The sequence below is a fragment of the Periophthalmus magnuspinnatus genome, chromosome 5 (assembly GCF_009829125.3).
Source record: "Periophthalmus magnuspinnatus isolate fPerMag1 chromosome 5, fPerMag1.2.pri, whole genome shotgun sequence".
Lineage (NCBI taxonomy): Eukaryota > Metazoa > Chordata > Actinopteri > Gobiiformes > Gobiidae > Periophthalmus > Periophthalmus magnuspinnatus.
This window is the reverse complement of record NC_047130.1, coordinates 692,266-710,945: the sequence shown is the minus strand read 5'-3', so window position 1 is coordinate 710,945 and position 18,680 is coordinate 692,266. Positions and strand designations below refer to the sequence as shown.

General features: G+C 41.1%; 1 protein-coding gene across 1 annotated transcript in view; it reads right to left on the bottom strand.

The window, feature by feature from the left end:
- The window catches only part of LOC117370776 (E3 ubiquitin-protein ligase RNF123), a 75,923-nt gene that overhangs the window by 7,780 nt on the left and 49,463 nt on the right, over positions 1-18,680 (bottom strand). Inside the window, exon 37 of the mRNA XM_055222140.1 lies at positions 8,068-8,162. Coding sequence (XP_055078115.1) covers positions 8,068-8,162 — 95 coding nt within the window. The remainder of the gene's footprint in view (positions 1-8,067; positions 8,163-18,680) is intronic.

Sequence of the window (18,680 nt, the reverse complement as noted above, 5' to 3'; positions counted from 1 at the left end):
CTTTTTTAAAATTTTTAGGCTAAAACTTTAAAAATATAACGTTAAATAAACAACGTCCCAGAGTGATAAGACGTTGAACTACACGATACTACATTTCGATGTTTTTTCAGAGGACAAACTACTAATTAAAAAAATGATTACTTAAAAAACTTTGCTGTGTTTTGAGTTCATTCCCAAAGATTCTAAATGTACTTCCTTTTCGGAGGCAGTGCTTTTTATTCCTGCTGTGGCTCGGCGTGCGCTGTCAGCCGGCCCATTTCCAAACTTAACAAGCCCCAAAAAAAACACAGGAGTGGGAGGCAAAATAAAAATAGTTTTTACAACATATTTCAAATAGAGCCAAAGAAAAGTTTAATTTGTTGCCTTATTCTGTATAACATTTAACAGAAACTCTAACTGGAATAAGAACTAATAATAAATCAGAACATCACTGTCATCTAAGACGCAGTTTTTTATTATTTTTTTCCTACAACCAAAGCCGTGTCCTTTCCTCCTGCAGCGAGTTCATTTCTCAAATATATTCGACTGAATGATCCGCAGTAGAACAGAACTGTGACAGTCCAGTTGGCCGTTTCATGGTTCAAATACAATTTATACAGTATTTACAAATCTGATACCGATACAAAGAAAACATTTTTATGAAGCTCTTCCAACTAAATATTAATGTAATTAATTTAGATCTGAAAATCCGAGATAATTCAGAAGTCAGGCCCAATTCCAAAGGGAGAAAAGATCAGACGCAGAGGGAGACAGATGGAGGCCAGTTTCTCAATGGGCTTTTCTGGCTGGTGGAAATGAAAGGCTCTGCTCCTGGAAGCCAACAGAGCCACACACAGAGCCACACAGAGCCACACACACAGAGCCACACACACAGAGCCACACACACAGAGCCACACACACAGAGAGCCACACACAGAGCCACACACAGAGCCACACAGAGCCACACACACACAGCCACACACACAGCCACACACACAGAGCCACACACAGAGCCACACACACCCCCACACACAGAGCCACACACAGAGCCACACACAGAGCCACACACACAGAGCCACACACACCCCCACACACAGAGCCACACACAGAGCCACACACAGAGCCACACACAGAGCCACACACACCCCCACACACAGAGCCACACACAGAGCCACACACAGAGCCACACACAGTCACACACAGAGCCACACACAGTCACACAGAGCCACACACACAGCCACACACACAGAGCCACACACACAGCCACACACACAGAGTCACACACAGAGCCACACACAGAGCCACACACAGAGCCACACACACCCCCACACACAGAGCCACACACAGAGCCACACACAGAGCCACACACAGAGCCACACACAGAGTCACACACAGCTGGGCTCTGCAGATGATGTGAACACTGTCGGCCGACTCCTTCAGTCAATGAGGCAAATTGAGACTCAGCTTTGTGGGTTTCTTCTTGGTTTTACAAAAAGTCTGTAGATTTTGGTTTGAGGAGTTTTCAGATGAACAAAAACTGTAATAAAAGATGTTCTGCCAGTCGAGTGAAAAAGGCGAACAAAGTGAGAAAAGGTTGAGTGTTTCAGGGGTAAACTGTAAAAACTAAACATGATCCTACGTCCACAGACTGTGGTCGTGTTTAGGCTGTGACTCAGTACAGACACAGTAACTCTATTAACTCTATTAACTCTATTAACTCTGTTAACTCTGTTAACTCTATTAACACTATTAACTCTATTAACTCTATTAACTCTGTTAACTCTATTAACTCTATTAACTCTACTAACTCTATTAACACTATTAACACTATTAACTCTATTAACACTATTAACTCTATTAACTCTATTAACACTATTAACTCTATTAACTCTATTAACTCTATTAACTCTATTTACTCTATTAACACTATTAACTCTATTAACTCTATTAACTCTATTAACTCTATTAACTCTATTAACTCTATTAGCTTCTTTCCACCTTCCATATGCCAAAGTTTAACCCAGTCCTCACTGATCTGATTTGCATGAACATTATTTTGTCCTTGTTCTAACTCTGTTTGTCCATCATAAAAGAGGAGGCGGCTTAAGTCATAAGGGCCTCATTAACCTTTAAGTCCTAAACTTTTTCAACTGCTGATCTCATAGAGACAAATGCAGAGTCCCTGAAGTGTCCCTGTCCTGTCAGACGACCAGGAGCAGAGTGATTAAAGACGCCACATCCTCCTGCTGTGGGTGGAATGGGCACAGTCGCTGCGTGTGCTTGATATGTGGCTGCAGGTACGCGCTCGCCGTGATGACTGACCTTTGTGTGAGGCCAGAGGCGTGTGGAGTTTGGAGTTTGCAGCACATGTGAGCGTGTAAGCAAAAATAGAAGCTCTTCCCTGTGGGCAGCCCGCCATCTTAGACAAATGATCAGCATTAGTTCTGAAACGTAAGGCTAATGGAAAAAGTGGGGTGAGCTGGGGATTTTCAGCCTAACCAGACAGAGAGAAATGAAAAAGATGCAGCACAGAGAGGCATCAGTGGATAAAACACAAACATATGCATAGAATTAAACTCAATGGAGCGTAACCATGTTGTTTTCATCATTTCAAAAGCCGCCACAGCCATTTGCTTCAAGTCTCTCCTTCCTCTCTCTCTCATTATAGTTTGTGTCAATCAAAAACGAAAAGCCCATGTCAGGTTTATAAACAACTACCATCCCACACATAATCTGAAGAAGAAAGTCAAAGCAAAACCTAGAATTACTCTCGTTTGTCATGAACTTTTACAACAAAAAGCTAAATTTAAATGTTACGACAGGATGTGGCGCAACACGGCCTTTTCCAATGAGTAAAAGATGAAACTATTACTATTATATTATTATATTGTACAATACTGTGACACCTTAGACCTTTTATTTATTAGTATAGAGTCTCCACTTGAATAATAGCTCTAAACGAGGAGCGAGGACTCGAGCGCATTCACAGCACAGAGTCGTGTCCTGGGAGAAAATAAATAACATGACACAGTCTCACACACAAACGCACAACTCTCAGGCGCAGAAGTGAGGGAGGAAGATGGAGGTCAAAGTTAGAGTTTATCAGTCCAAGTACCTCCTCACCACCAGCCGGAATAACTGTGCCAAAAATGTCCTCCGAGCGCCAGACGCTTTGAGAGTAGGAGGTTCCACAGGAGAGCAGGGGTTATGAGGCCAGTCTGGGAGCTGTAGGTGTCAGCAATCAGCCAAATCCTGAAATATCTGGGTGAAAAAATAAAATGTGTCTGGTCTCGAGTGTACGAAAGTGTGCGACAAATTAAGAAGTGTCGCGACTCATGAAGGACGGACGGGTAAACGCCAATGGCAGGAGTGAAACAAATGGCCATGGAGCTGAAAGAAGTTTAGTTATTGGCCAAAAGTAACAGCAGGACACTAAAATATTGGAGGGATTTGCACTTTTTAGTATTGATTATTGATTATTGGCTTCAAATCTCCAGCATATGTTTTGTTTGCCTCCTAAACAATATGATTTCAGCTCTATTTGGACACTTTTCTCTGCGCAAAACGTGACTGAACTGCTCTGGTAAAGGTTTGTCCAGTTAATCGGCCGTTTCTCTGGATTCTAAACAACCCGTGTCTGCATCGCTCGTGAAAAAAACCCAAACTGATCGACCTCTAGTGACAGAGAAAAGTGAAAATGTTTAATATTTTGTGACTTGTGAGTGCGCTTTGCTGAAGAAACTTGCATAATGTGAGAAAAAAAAGAGTTATTCTGGGAGAAAAACTGCTAAAAATTCAAAGTTCGTGCGTAGTATGCGTTTATCTGCAGTATAGTTATAATCTATGATACACGTGGATCATTTTAGATATTTGAAATTGCAATATTGATCTGAAATTCTGCCGACAGCTGGGTGAAAACTGCGGCTCTTTACACTACATCGTCACAACAAAGAGCCGCTCTGCCTACAGTTCACGGTTGCGAGTAGCAGATTCTTTTCGCGGTAAGTAAAGCGCAGTGTCCGTGTACTGAGAATCTGTGAAAATATGGTTCGGCAGAGCAAAGGCAGAATAAAAAACACTGTATTTAAACATCATAATCCAGGTCATTTCGCTGTTTTTTGCTGTTTACTCCCAGGCTTTTTGTGCTTTATAATTAAAAACCTGGACTTTCCTCCTCCTTGAGCCTGTAATTATGCAGAGTTAAGCAAATCGGTGGAGGAAAGGTCAGCGCCCCGGTCAAAGTCATGATGAGCGCACGAAAGATAAGCACAAAGGTGAGGCCAGACAATGTGATCCACTGAAGCAGAATGGATTACCTGTGACTCTGAACATGAGCGAGGAAACACTGTTCTTCAGCTCCGCAGTTTGACACGACGTAGAGACGTAGAGCCCGACATAATTAAAGTCTGTTTCACATTAGAGTCTATATTTAATACTCGTAAAGTCACTGTCTGCAGCTTCTCGTTTGTTTTGGTTAAGTGTCTTTGAATAAACTCGCACATTTTTAACATTTAAGATTATTATTTCACATCATCAGATCAGTGCAGTCCAATAATTAAAGGTTATCTACAACCTCAAAGCTACTTTTTAGATGAGAAGAGAGATATTTTCTTCTTTATGCTGAGACAAATTGCCTTTCTGGTCAAGCAAAGACGACTTTTAACTATCAGAAGAATAAACGCTGGGCACAACACTGTGTTTTTTTTGGTTATACAATATTAAACACTCTAGTATGGAGTTAATAACTGCACAAACATGATGGTAGTTGTGGAATACACTGCTAAGATTTGGATCAGATGGTGTAATAACTCGAGGTGCAGGGGGTACGTTGCAACTGAAGTGACGAAAGCTAAACAAGGCAGTAACGATTCTTCTTCCCCTGCGCTGACCTTCTGGTTCAGAGCCTATTTTCTCGTGTCATGTTCTGATTGGTCGGTAATGGGACCCGAAGGCCGCGCTCTTGGGGAGATGATAACAAATGTAGATGCTTTCGTAATGGAAACGTGACCCCGAGGTAAAGGTTACGCCACCGAGCGATATATCACAAAATACACCATCTTTCCCCTAGAAAATATAAATATAAACTTGGAAACTTTGTCGATTTTAAATTACAAACGAGCGGATGGATGTGGTGCTTGATAAACTCCACATATCTCATCACGTTAAGTAGAGCTTACACAGACGAGCCCGGTGCTTTACCAAAAAGGTCACCCCATTGTTGTCATGAGACACCAGATTATTGTGCCTTTCTCCAGAACATTGCGCACACAAACGATACGCACAAACACAACACAACCCCCGGCAAACGCACACACTTTGTATCTGTCATCGCCATAACCTCTGCTGCCTGTCCCACCTGCCAGCACCGCACCGCTTTTAAAAAAATGATTAGATCTTCTACGCCCGGTGAGGAACATTGGGTTGGCAAAGACATCCAAACCTGCTTTTCCTGGACGAGATGAGTGCACAGGGTTTTATTCCTCTAAACTAAATCCTGCGTAGTGTAGGGTTAGGGATAAATCCAGACTGTGACACGTGAGTCTAACCAACCCGACAGCATTTCAAACAACCTAATGATTTAATAAAACGCCGGGAGCTAAAGGTGGCATTCATATCGCGGCTGAGAGTTAGATTAGTGTCCAAGAAAAACACGTAGGGTTTGATCCACACCTGCACACGTCTGAACTCTAAATTATTATTATAAATTATCTACTTTTTTATAGACTTCTGTTAAAGAAAAGCAACAGTGATCAGTGAGCAAACAGGTCGTCTCCTCCGGTCCAGGTTCAGCATCAGTCTGTGCTCAAAGAATGAGGTCAGCTGACTTTTTTTTTTTTGGTCAGGCAGTGTCCAGGATCACATCATGTCAAAATGTTACTGCAAAAAGTTGTGCTCCTCTCACGTCCCTTTGTGTAAATCGCCAAGAATCCTACAATCTGGATTTGAAACGACCAACAAGTGTCACTGACGTTTCTCATGTTGAACCAAAACGTCACACTGAGGGCTACTGTCCACTGAGGGCTACTGTCCACTGAGGGCTACTGTCCACTGAGGGCTACTGTCCACTAAAGGCTACTGTCCACTGAGGGCTACTGTCCACTAAAGGCTACTGTCCACTGAGGGCTACTGTCCACTGAGGGCTACTGTCCACTGAGGGCTACTGTCCACTGAGGGCTACTGTCCACTGAGAGCTACTGTCCACGGAGGGTTGATTTCCAGCAGAATATTCAAAAACACTGCTCTTTTCTCCATTTGAAGGTTAATAATACTGTGAACTTGACATTTCTTTACTAGAAAACAGTTTGAAAAAGCTAAACATTTGTGAATCCTAACTGTTTAGTCTCTACTTTACCCCAAACACCTGTGCGTCTGCATACATTTACATCTCTTTAAAAAAACTGAACCTTTTTTTAAAACGCAGTCCATTGAGAAGAGCCACAGCAGCAGCGGCCGTTTGACCCCACGATGGTAAAAGTCTGAATGATTCATTATTCATTTCACTGGCTGCCCATGGCTGAAGTATTTGAAGAGTAGTTTTTTTTTTACTGTTATAGCGCGATAACTACTCCGTCCATCCATAATTTAAATATGGCATTCGCTTTTCAGAGTGTCAGAGTGTCAGAGTGTCAGAGTGTCAGAGTGATGCTGAGACCATTTTGCAGTTTCTAAATAAGCAAATTCACATGCACGTAGAATGGTAAGATTGAAACCCAGAGAATATATCGAACAAGAGGTAAAGATATGCAAAATTTAACGACTGAATATTCAATAGTCTGTGCTTAAATCAAAAAGGTTTGTCAGACTATTTACATTTTGTGTAATATTTGAAGCTCAGATACAAAATTTCCAGGCACATCCAGGATATTTCTGATGGACTGCCATAAAACTGTCTGAATATTCGCATCAGGAAATAAACAAAAATTAATATTACGTGACCACAGTTTTGACTCTGACCAATTCACACTCACCGCATCAACACAAAGTAAAGTTTAGCCAAAGAAACGCAAACGACGCTCTGCTAATCTCAATGAAAAAGCTACGAACGTCCGGATGTACTGCCCATACCAATATCAAAATAAACTGAAGAAATAAAGACGAAAGACGTGCTCTGAGCGTCGATTATTTGGCTAAAAATGGGCGTTATTCAGAATCCAAATGATCCTAATGCACCACAAGCTCTCAAGAGTTCAGCCACAAACAAGAAAACAGCATCTTTGTATGTAAAAAAGGAGATTAAATTCATTTCCAAATCCCCAGCCGACTCACCACAAGCCTTCTGCGCTTATACAAACCACTAAAATCCCAATAAAATAATTAGAGACAAATGAGAATTTTACAAGACACCACCGATCGATTAATTGGCTTAACGACTAAAGGCGGACAGCGCTACAAACCTCATTTCATAAATCATTTTAAGAATCATTTCCAATCAAGTAGTGAACCTTCCATTAGAGCCAGTGCACTTTTCTATTCCAGGCTCAAAGTGGAGCGCTTACAATAGACCCATTAGGTTTCTGATAATATACTCACGACTTGTGCACTTACGCTGTCCGCTCGTATAAAACAAAAGCTTTACTTTTACTTCTTAACCTAAGATTTTTATAATTGTAAGCTGCGTCGATTAAAGACACAATAAGAGCTGGAAAGGTGGATGTTTGAAGTACGGCGTAGTAAAAAACGTGATTAGTGAAGAGCTTTCCCATCCTGTTCTTTTCCTTTATAAATAATAGATCTGCTCTCTGGTCAGTTTGTGTGGTGAGTCTAAAGGAGAAAGTAAACGATCAGGTTCCCGTTGCAGACAGGAAGAGGAGCGGAGGAAGTCGCACTGACCACTGTGCTCCGCGGGTTCACCTTCAAGGGCAACGGATCCAGATTCACGGCGTTAAATGTTTCAAAACCCCAACATTTTAACTTAGAATGAAGAGCCTGTCGTGTTCTGCAGTCTGGAGATACCTCTGAGACTCCAAAGTGCTTTTCTGAGCTGTTCTGCAGAATAAAGCTTTTGCAAGAACCCTTTTTAAACTTTTTTGACTGTATATGAATAATAATAAAGGCTAGTTAAATGCGCTAATATGTCCTGGTACTTACTGCAGTACTGGCAGCGGCTTGTTTGGATTCTTCAGTGAGGAACGTCAACATCAGCTCCACTTTATGCTTTTCCTCGTCACTGATGTAGTCTGTATCTGTGGAGAAAACACACATAAACATTATTGATCTGACCGCGAGAACATGACACAATTTCTTTACTAAAATGAATAAAACATGTGTAATAAAATGATTCAACAAAACAAGAACAGGAAGAGTCAAAGTGCATCCTTATCTGGGAAACCAACACACTGTGCACTCTGTCATTACTCTGGAAAACGACACCACGACTGACACAGGATTTGAGAAAGAAATGAGGCCTGGGAAACTTTAGTCTCAAGTTCAATGATCCCACTGCAGCCGAACGGAGGAGGCAAAGCAACGGAGACAAGCCCCTGTGCTCTCGCTCTGAAACCTTCAAATCAGGAGAGAAATCTCCAGGTAATAATGGACTCAGACTTGAACTTTAACAGCCACATCAAATCAAGAACAGCTTTTTACATCTAAAAACACGTCAAAAATCAAAGGTAAACTGTCAAAATCAGACTCAGACTTATCCTGCGTTTGTGTCCAGGAGGTTAGACGACTGTAACGTCCTGATCACTGGACTCTCCAAACGAGCCACAGAACAGAACATCCATAACATCCAGAACATCCAGAACATCCAGAACATCCAGAACACTGCTGCTCGGGTCAGGACTAGAACCAGGAAGTACTTCACACATGTGTCCTGTGGCTCAGGTCTGTGGCTCCTGTGGCTCAGAGACTTTAAATCAGCTCTGCTTGTGTATAAGTCTCTCCATGGCCTCGGTCCAAAGTTCATCTCTGACATGTTAGTGCCACATGAACCATCTCACACTCTGAGGACTTCAGGGACCGGCCTCCTGCTGGTCCAGAGTCAGGACTAAACATGAGGAATCAGTGTTTCAGTTTTCTGCAGCTAAAACCTGGAACATTCTCCTGAAGATGTGACTCAGGCCTCGACTTTGACAATGTTTAAATCCAGACTCAAAATGGTTCTGTTTATCTGTGCAGACGACTGAAAGGTTTTCATTCTGCCTCTTCTGTTTTAATGTTAATTTTATGATGATTATTTGTGATTATTTATGTTTTGATTTGTGTGATTTTAATGTCTTTCTTATTCTGTAAAGCACTTTGAATTACCTTGTGTACAAATTGTGCTGTACAAATAAACTTGTCTCACACTTTAAACCACTAAGCAACTGGGAATTTGATGATTTTTCACGTGCGACTGTTTTAGTGACACAAATGTCCTTTATATTAGAGGTTACTCTGTTGTAAATCTGTCGACAAAGAGGCTTTAAGAGAATGTGATAAATGTTAATATAATCTCTCATTTTGATTTTATGGGGCTGATGAATCTTTTGGCCAAAAAGTTTGAATTTGAAGGTCCTGTGTGAAAGTGGATCTCTCCTTCACTGAGCTTCTCCTCCAGGTTTCTCTTTTTTCCACAGTTTTTTTTTAGTTTTTCCTGCAGGAGGAGGGTCTGAGGACGGGGATTTTCCATTTATTTGTTTTCTGTTGATTAATTTGCTCGTCTGTTTCTGTTTCATTGTTGATTTTCTGTTGGTTAAATCATTTCTCATGTTCAGCCCAAAAAGGCGACGCTGCTGTGATTTTGGGCTTTACAGAAATAAACTGAATTGAATAAAATGGATTGAGTTTATGTTTATGATAAAAATAATATTCATGAGGGATGTTTGTTTGGTGAGTTTAGCAGCACTTGGACGACTGGCACAACCTGATCAACTCGTGGAACAGATCACGACGCACAAAAGACTTAAAATGGACAAATATGACAAGATCCAGGAGAAATGGAAAGAGAAATATAATATAATATAATATATTCAGCTTAAAAGACCAGAATGAGTCTGATCCTTTTGTGTAACTCTAAATGTGAATCTACTGTTTGTTTAATGTTTGAATGTCGTTGTGTTTGTGCCTTTTTATTTGTGTAATGTAAAATCCTTGAAAAAAAAAATTATATATATATATATATATATATATATATATATATATATATATATATATATATATATATATATATATAATAAAAATAATAAGAAAAAAAAGAAAAAAAAAGAAAAATAGGAAGAAAAAGAAAGAAAAATAAGAAAAAGAAATATAGGAAGAAAAAGTTGAAGAAAAAGAACAAGAAAGAAGAAAAAAGGAAAAAAAGAAAATAGGAAGAAATAGGAAGAAAAAAAAGAAGAAAAATAGGAAGAAAAACAAAGAAAAAGAAGAGAAATAGGAAGAAAAAGTAGAAGAAGAAAAAAAGGAAAAAAATAATAAAAATAATAATAAGAAAAATATGTATTTGCTTCTACTTCATGAGAAAACTAAGAAAAAAAGAAGAAAAATAATAAGAAAAAAAGAAGAAAAAAAAGAAGGAAAATAGGAAGAAAAAGAAAAACAATAAGAAAAATACGTATTTGCTTCTCCTTCCTGAGCTTTAAACACTAGGAGCTCAAACCCTGGTTGCTGTAACGATCTGCACGCTCACGTTTGCCTTAATAAATAATAATAAATAAATAACTGAGCTCATTGGGAGAGTGTCCAGAACTTTGGCCTTCACGTAGCACAATAACTCCTGGATAAGTACGTGGACTCTTTGCCCCGCTGTCTTTCTGTGCGTGGTTTTAAATGCACTTAGCCCCTCGTTCACATGGGTGAGTTTAAAAGACCAGACGCATTAGAATGTCCGCTGTGCCTCTGCATCGACAGAGCGGCGGTGAAGGGCTCGCCGGAGGAGACAGCGTCTATTCCACTACCTGACACTGTGGTCAAGTCCACTTATCTCGTCTAATTTAAAGCAGAGCGCTGATGTCACTGTGCAACTCATCACCTCCAGAGTCCGAAGAGAATGTCCACTTGTCCTCTGTTTAACTGAGCCTGCAATCTGTGCACAAGACTCAGGCGGCACAGTGACCACGCCACATCAGGAAGGTTTTAGGTTTGATTCCTCAATAACGATCCGTTCTGATTAGAGTTTGCATGTTCTCACTGTATTTAGCCGTACTTTTATGGCCTCGCTGTTTTGCGGATTTTTTTGTGCACTTTTGCATGTTTTATTACAGTGTATGAACGTGTATTGTGTTGTGCGTCCTGATTGGCTGTTGGACTGTAGACCATTGTGTCGTGCGTCCTGATTGGCTGTTGGACTGTAGACCATTGTGTCGTGCGTCCTGATTGGCTGTTGGACTGTAGACCATTGTGTCGTGCGTCCTGATTGGCTGTTGGACTGTAGACCATTGTGTCGTGCGTCCTGATTGGCTGTTGGACTGTAGACCATTGTGTCGTGCGTCCTGATTGGCTGTTGGACTGTAGACCATTGTGTCGTGCGTTCTGATTGGCTGTTGGACTGTAGACCATTGTGTCGTGCGTCCTGATTGGCTGTTGGACTGTAGACCATTGTGTCGTGCGTCCTGATTGGCTGTTGGACTGTAGACCATTGTGTCGTGCGTCCTGATTGGCTGTTGGACTGTAGACCATTGTCCATCAGTCTCCTCCGTGCCGTGTCTCCTGTCCAGTACAGAATGTGTTCAGACAAATTTACATAAACGTTGGATCTCAGTGTGACTCTGAAGTGCTGTACGTTTGCAATTTGTTTTCTCCCCGACAAAACCCACAATGTCGATGAAACGTTCTGCACCGACAAAGACGCCTACGAAGGTTTGAACTTTGAGAGAGTTTAAACGAGAGAGAAATGTGAGAAAATGTTAACGCCTGTGTGAGAAAAGTGTATAAAGTGTGTGGTGAGGGGTTTTACAGACAAAAACAGAGAGAATAATGTAAAAAATAAAGCTGATACTTCACAGATTTCGCCTATTGCTTGTTATTTTTAGAACATTACCCCCGCGATAAACGAGGGACCACTGTATTTCCATCAGGTTTCTTGCGCTAACCCAAAAAACACTATCCTCCAGAATGGACCAATGTCTAATACGTCTGAATATATGAATGAACGGACCGTGTGGACGTTGCCATATGAACAACCACTGCCCCTGCCGCTCTGGTCTGAGCCGATGCAATTCCAAAAGTAATGGCCTCCTTAACTCTTTCATGCTAAATGAGTCACACACGTCCCTGAGGATGGATTAGCTTTGTGTACGGGAAACCCCCAAAGCAAAGCTCTACCCAAATAGTCTAGGAAACTCTCCGAAGGGTAAAGTGGAGGGCACGGGTGTGAAGGAGATCGAGGCTGCTCACTGGTCTGACAGTTTCTCTGCCAAAACTAATTAAATATGTTTGGCACAGAGGGACGGGGCGTTCACGTAGGATTTGTCTGCTCATAAAAAGGTTATATTTGTAATAAATGAACAACAGGGATACCATAGGTGTTAGAAATCCTATAAAACCTGTATGATCCAATCCATCTGGCTCGTTTTACAAGCTGCAGTGTCGGCAGGTCTTTTTATAAACATGGCACATGGACTTTTAAAAAGGGGCTTCCTAGAGACAGAAACCAGGACACGTGTTACACTTCTGCTCAGGGGAAACATCCATCATCACTTTTGTCCAAACTTGATTTCACATCTCATTGACTTTGTCACTATAGCCCATCATTTGTGATACTGTGAGGACAGGAGTGAGCTCTGGCCACAAGTCACATCCTTTATTTATCAACAATTTACAAATGAAATGGTGTCAGGATCAATAAATGTACTTGAATGAAAACTGAAAAAACAGAAATCAAAAGTAAAAATAAACTGAGAAAACAGACAAACAAAAACTATTTTAGTGTGAAACAGTTTTGGAGGGAGGTCTGCTGTGTTAAAATTCAGCTGTGTTCAATTTAAATGTACAACACTAAAATCAAAGGAAATAAAGACAAAAAAATACAAGTAAAGCTGTGAATCAGAGGGAACCCTGTAAATCTAAGTGATACAAAGTGCAGCCACAAGTTACAACACAACAGATAAAAACAAAAACTGCACATTTCAGCTCATGAGGCTGTGACAGAACGACAAACGTATAAAACTACTTTATTTGATTTATGCAGAAATATGATTTTATTTTCTGTTTAATTCTGTTGCTGCAACATCCTGAGATGTAAAAAGATCATCTTTTCACACTTCATAGGATTTTTCAGTCTGATGTTAAATTCCTGCAGACTTTAAAACACAACTTGAGTCCGTGTTCACATAAATGTTTAGTGTAATTAATGTTAAAGTGGCCCTGCTGTAAAGGAGGCTGTTTTTGGCTCTTTTGTTTACTTTTTAATGTTGTTTTGGCAGATGCATCTTTATGGACACTCCCTGATCTCTTTAGGTGAGACGAGCAGATCCCCCAAGCCCAAAATAAAGTGTTAGCATCATCCAAGAAGCGCAGAGTTCCCCCACACAAATCCATCACACAAAGCTTCTTCCAGTTGAGTTTTAATAAACCACATTATAAAACCTGCACTTAACATTTCTGGACTTTATTTTTTCAGCATTTACATGAATAACTGAACAATCTCTCACATTTCCCAGTAATTTTTCCACATCCATTTGGCTTTTGGTGAACAGATTTGAGGGGCACAATCACTACAGTCCCTGATAATCTTTATTATTACATTTCTAAAGTGCACTCCCACTTGGATCTAAAAGCACCAGTCTTTTGGAAATTCACTGCTGGCAAACACCGCACAAAAAACACACTTAAGCTCACCCTGCTACTTTTGTACTTCTCTGCTGTGATTCCTCATCCCGCTGCTTTCCTTTAACATTTGCACAGCGTCGGCCATATTTATTCCTCTCTTTCCCTCGCTCCTTTCTCTCGCTCTCACTTGATGGCTTTCGATTTGTCTGTCCATTTTCTCACCCTGAACACCACCCTTCCTCTCCTCTCCGTCCTGCCAACAAACAGATCCTCTTTCAGCGTCGGAGCGGTGGAATATCCTCAGTCTGGACCGTGATATTGGCTCATTGGACGACTGCCATGTTGGTCTGAGCAAACCACTGCGACATGTTACGAGATGATGAAAGAAAAAACGTGAACGAGACATTTTTCAAACTCACATCCGGGTTATGCACAGAAAAAAAAAAAAAAGCAGGAAAGAATCAAATGTGTTTTTACAGTCAGCAGTTTAGTTTAATGGATGCAGAGGAGACACATATAGGAACAATGAGGACCTAAGTGGACAATTTGTTTTGGCTTTGCCCAGTGGACGCTGAGGCCAAATGTGCTCTATGTAAACAACCCACTTGTGCTGTACGAGATGTGAGGCCCGATGTGTGAGGCCCGATGTGTGAGGCCCGATGTGTGAGGCCCGATGTGTGAGGCCCGATGTGTGAGGCCCGATGTGTGAGGCCCGATGTGTGAGGCCCGATGTGTGAGGCCCGATGTGTGAGGCCCGATGTGTGAGGCCCGATGTGTGAGGCCCGATGTGTGAGGCCCGATGTGTGAGGCCCGATGTGTGAGGCCCGATGTGTGAGGCCCGATGTGTGAGGCCCGATGTGTGAGGCCCGATGTGTGTCAACAACAACACAAGCCAGAGGGTTTACATGAGCTTTACTTTTATGAATACACTGGTCTCTGGTTTATCTCGGGGTCACGTTCTAAAAATAACCCACAACAGTCGAAATGTGCAAAGTATCATCTTTATTTTTTACATTATTCTCTATGTTTTTGTCTGTAAAACCCCTCACCACACACTTTATACACTTTTCTCACACAGGCGTTAACATTTTCTCACATTTCTCTCTCGTTTAAACTCTCTCAAAGTTCAAACCTTCGTAGGCGTCTTTGTCGGTGCAGAACGTTTCATCGACATTGTGGGTTTTGTCGGGGAGAAAACAAATCGCAAACGTACAGCACTTCAGAGTCACACCGAGATCCAACGTTTATGTAAATTTGTCTGAACACATTCTGTACTGGACAGGAGACACGGCACGGAGGAGACTGATGGACAATGGTCTACAGTCCAACAGCCAATCAGGACGAAGAACACAATGGTCTACAGTCCAACAGCCAATCAGGACGCACGACACAATGGTCTACAGTCCAACAGCCAATCAGGACGCACGACACAATGGTCTACAGTCCAACAGCCAATCAGGACGCACGACACAATGGTCTACAGTCCAACAGCCAATCAGGACGCACGACACAATGGTCTACAGTCCAACAGCCAATCAGGACGCACGACACAATACACGTTCATACACTGTAAAAAAGCATGTAGAAATGCACTGGAAAAATCCGGAAAACAGCGAGACCGCGAAGGGTAAACTAAAACTAAAAACAGCACTTTGTTATTAAAATTGTAATAACTGTTTTTGTTCTCCCTCAAAACCAAAACTTTCAGTCAAAGTGTAAATCAAGAGTAAATCATTTTGTCATCTGGAAGTTTTTAACATTCAACATCAGGGAACTTTGCTCTGAAAAGCAGAACATTAGGCCTGTAGACTTTATTAGACAGAACAGAAAGCGTGAAATAGAAAAGAAACTCAGCAAATTGATGTAATTGATCGAGACGCTGCGGCCGACACAGGACCTGACATGTGCTGAGGTTTAGACCAGAGGATCTACACAGAAGTGCCATCTATACAAATATTTAACCCTCCGAGATCTAAACCAGGTCTGAAACTGGACCGAACCAGGCCTAAAATAGGACTACACTATTTCTAAACAAGAACTAACCCGGAGTGAGTTAAAAAATGACTGTAAATGAAGTTAACAACAGAACAGAAGAGCTCAAGCACACGCTCTTTGACCATGTTTATTTCGGACCAATGTGTTACTCTAATTAAAATCTGCATTTCGAGCAGTTCTTATTGAGTCCGACGTAATTAGCAATACTCGTTTCCTAGTTCTGTTTCATTATACATCATTAGCAGCTGCAGGATGTAAACAGATTATACAACTATGGTAAAATTAACAGAGTGTCGTGAAAAGCTGAACATCGCAGTGAATGTAAACAGATGTACAACTGTATATTCCACAATAATATTTAGAAACTTTTAGCTCAAACACAGGGCTACACTTTAGTTATCAGGGAATTTCTGTGTTTGTGTTATTGAAATTTGCTTTTTTTTTATTGAACAGCAGAAAGTAAAGATGGTCAAATAAAAGTGAAATGAGTTTATGTTTATGATGGACACACAGAAACTCTAAAGTCTCATTTCAGAATCTGGATGATGCTCTAAAGTTCTATTCAAGTATATCAAATGTCACAACAGGAATCTACAGACGTTCCAACGTGACTGTGATGTTAAAATCTATTAACGACTTTAGAATGACCTGTTTTCGTGTAAACGCACAGGGTAAAGGTCGCTCATTTTCCCACGCTGTGGAGTAGAGTCATTAACACCAACTCCCACACTCAGGTCAGTCCGGCCGACGGTGTAGACACAGTTTACACAGACACAGTTTACACAGACACGGCGATGATGCTGAGATAATGCAGCAGCAAGAAGAAGAAGAAGAAGAAGAAGAAGAACAACAACAACAACAACAACAACAGCAACAACAACAACAACAACATCAATATGCCAGGGACAGCCTACGTTTGTTTAAATGACAAAACTGGGACTGTAAAAATATCCAAATCTACAGTGAAAATGGACATTATTAAAGCATTGGATACATATAAATATAAACACTATAGTGCAGTGTGTGTGTGTGTGTGTGTTTTAATACATATATACTGTTGTCCGACACTATATCGCTGTTCATCTTTCGCGGTCTTTCTGTGTCATGGATTTTTTTTTTTGTGCAGTTTTGCTTTTTTCACAGCGTATAAACCTGAATTGTGTCGTGCGTCCTGATTGGCTGTTGGACTGTAGACCATTGTGTCGTGAGTCCTGATTGGCTGTTGGACTGTAGACCATTGTGTCGTGAGTCCTGATTGGCTGTTGGACTGTAGACCATTGTGTCGTGAGTCCTGATTGGCTGTTGGACTGTAGACCATTGTGTCGTGAGTCCTGATTGGCTGTTGGACTGTAGACCATTGTGTCGTGAGTCCTGATTGGCTGTTGGACTGTAGACCATTGTGTCGTGAGTCCTGATTGGCTGTTGGACTGTAGACCATTGTGTCGTGAGTCCTGATTGGCTGTTGGACTGTAGACCATTGTGTCGTGAGTCCTGATTGGCTGTTGGACTGTAGACCATTGTGTCGTGAGTCCTGATTGGCTGTTGGACTGTAGTCGATGAAACGTTCTGCACCGACAAAGACGCCTACGAAGGTTTGAACTTTGAGAGAGTTTAAACGAGAGAGAAATGTGAGAAAATGTTAACGCCTGTGTGAGAAAAGTGTATAAAGTGTGTGGTGAGGGGTTTGACAGACAAAAACAGAGAGAATAATTGTAAAAAATAAAGCTGATACTTCACGGATTTCGCCTATTGCGGGTTATTTTTAGAACGTGACCCCCGCGATAAACCAGGGACCAGTGTGTATATGAAAAAATAACAGATACTTATACAAACCTAAGTCTAAAGTTTCTAAAATAAGTTTCTAAAGTTTCTAAATAAGACCAATCAAACAGCTGTGTTTCTGCTCAAGTTTCACAGACTCGAGGGGCTCTCACTCAAATAAAAATGTGAAGTATATTTTGCTGCTTCCTTTACATAACCTCATTCTAAACGTATTCAGTAATGAGAAGATTTAAAGGCTCTCAGCAGTGACCCCACCACAGGTCAGCAGGTTCCAAATCCTTTAGAACATTTCTGCAAATCCACGTGTGAGTCTGACGTCCACAGAAGTTGAGATGCGCGTCGGGAAAATGAGTCTGAACATGTCGGGCCAGCGTGTGTTCATTAGCTGATGCAACGAGATGCAATTACGTCGGTTTTATTAAATGTGCACTGAATAATCCTGTGAATGATTCAGGGACAAGAGCGACAGAGAAACAATGTTCCTCGAGAGCAGAGATTTATTTTGTGTCCATGTTATGTTCTTTGACCTAGTTTCGAGCTGGCCGTGTTAGATCTATACTCATTTCAACAAGAATTCAAATCTGAATTGTTTATTTACTTGTTTTAAATTGTGTAAAATATGTTCACGTTCAGTAGAAGTGCCCATAAGACACTGACAAAAGGCTGTAGTCTTGAGTAACGTCCTTGATAAGAATGTCTTACGCCCAAAGCAAAAGCGTCATTCATTGAGGTATCAGCTGGAGTATTCTGGGCGTTATCTTCTGATGAATTATTCAACGGCACAAATAAAGGCTGATAAGAAAAAATAATATACACACCCCTTACAATTCTTGCAAATTGTGTTACGCAATGTTTTAAAATGCATATTAACTCGTAGAGGTGAAGCGTCTGGATCGTCTCACACTTCAGAAAGGTCTGAACTCGTCTCTCCTCCTCCGTCATTAACCTGGACGTTCTCATGTGGAGGAGAAGCCTCGCCAAGACACAGACCTGGTTATTAACAGCAGAAGGTGTTAGCCCTCCATGGCATCGTCCTGATTGTTACCACATCCTGCAGTTGCATTTATTCAAGAACATACAGGGTCAAATCCAGGGGGAAACGTGTAAAAGGATCAACTAAACCGTTTGGTATCGAAAAAGTAAACCAGCTTGAACAAACTGATCTGAAGAATCACATTTTGTTTAATGAAAAATGTCATCCCACATTGAAAAGACGGGACGATCCCCCTGATGGT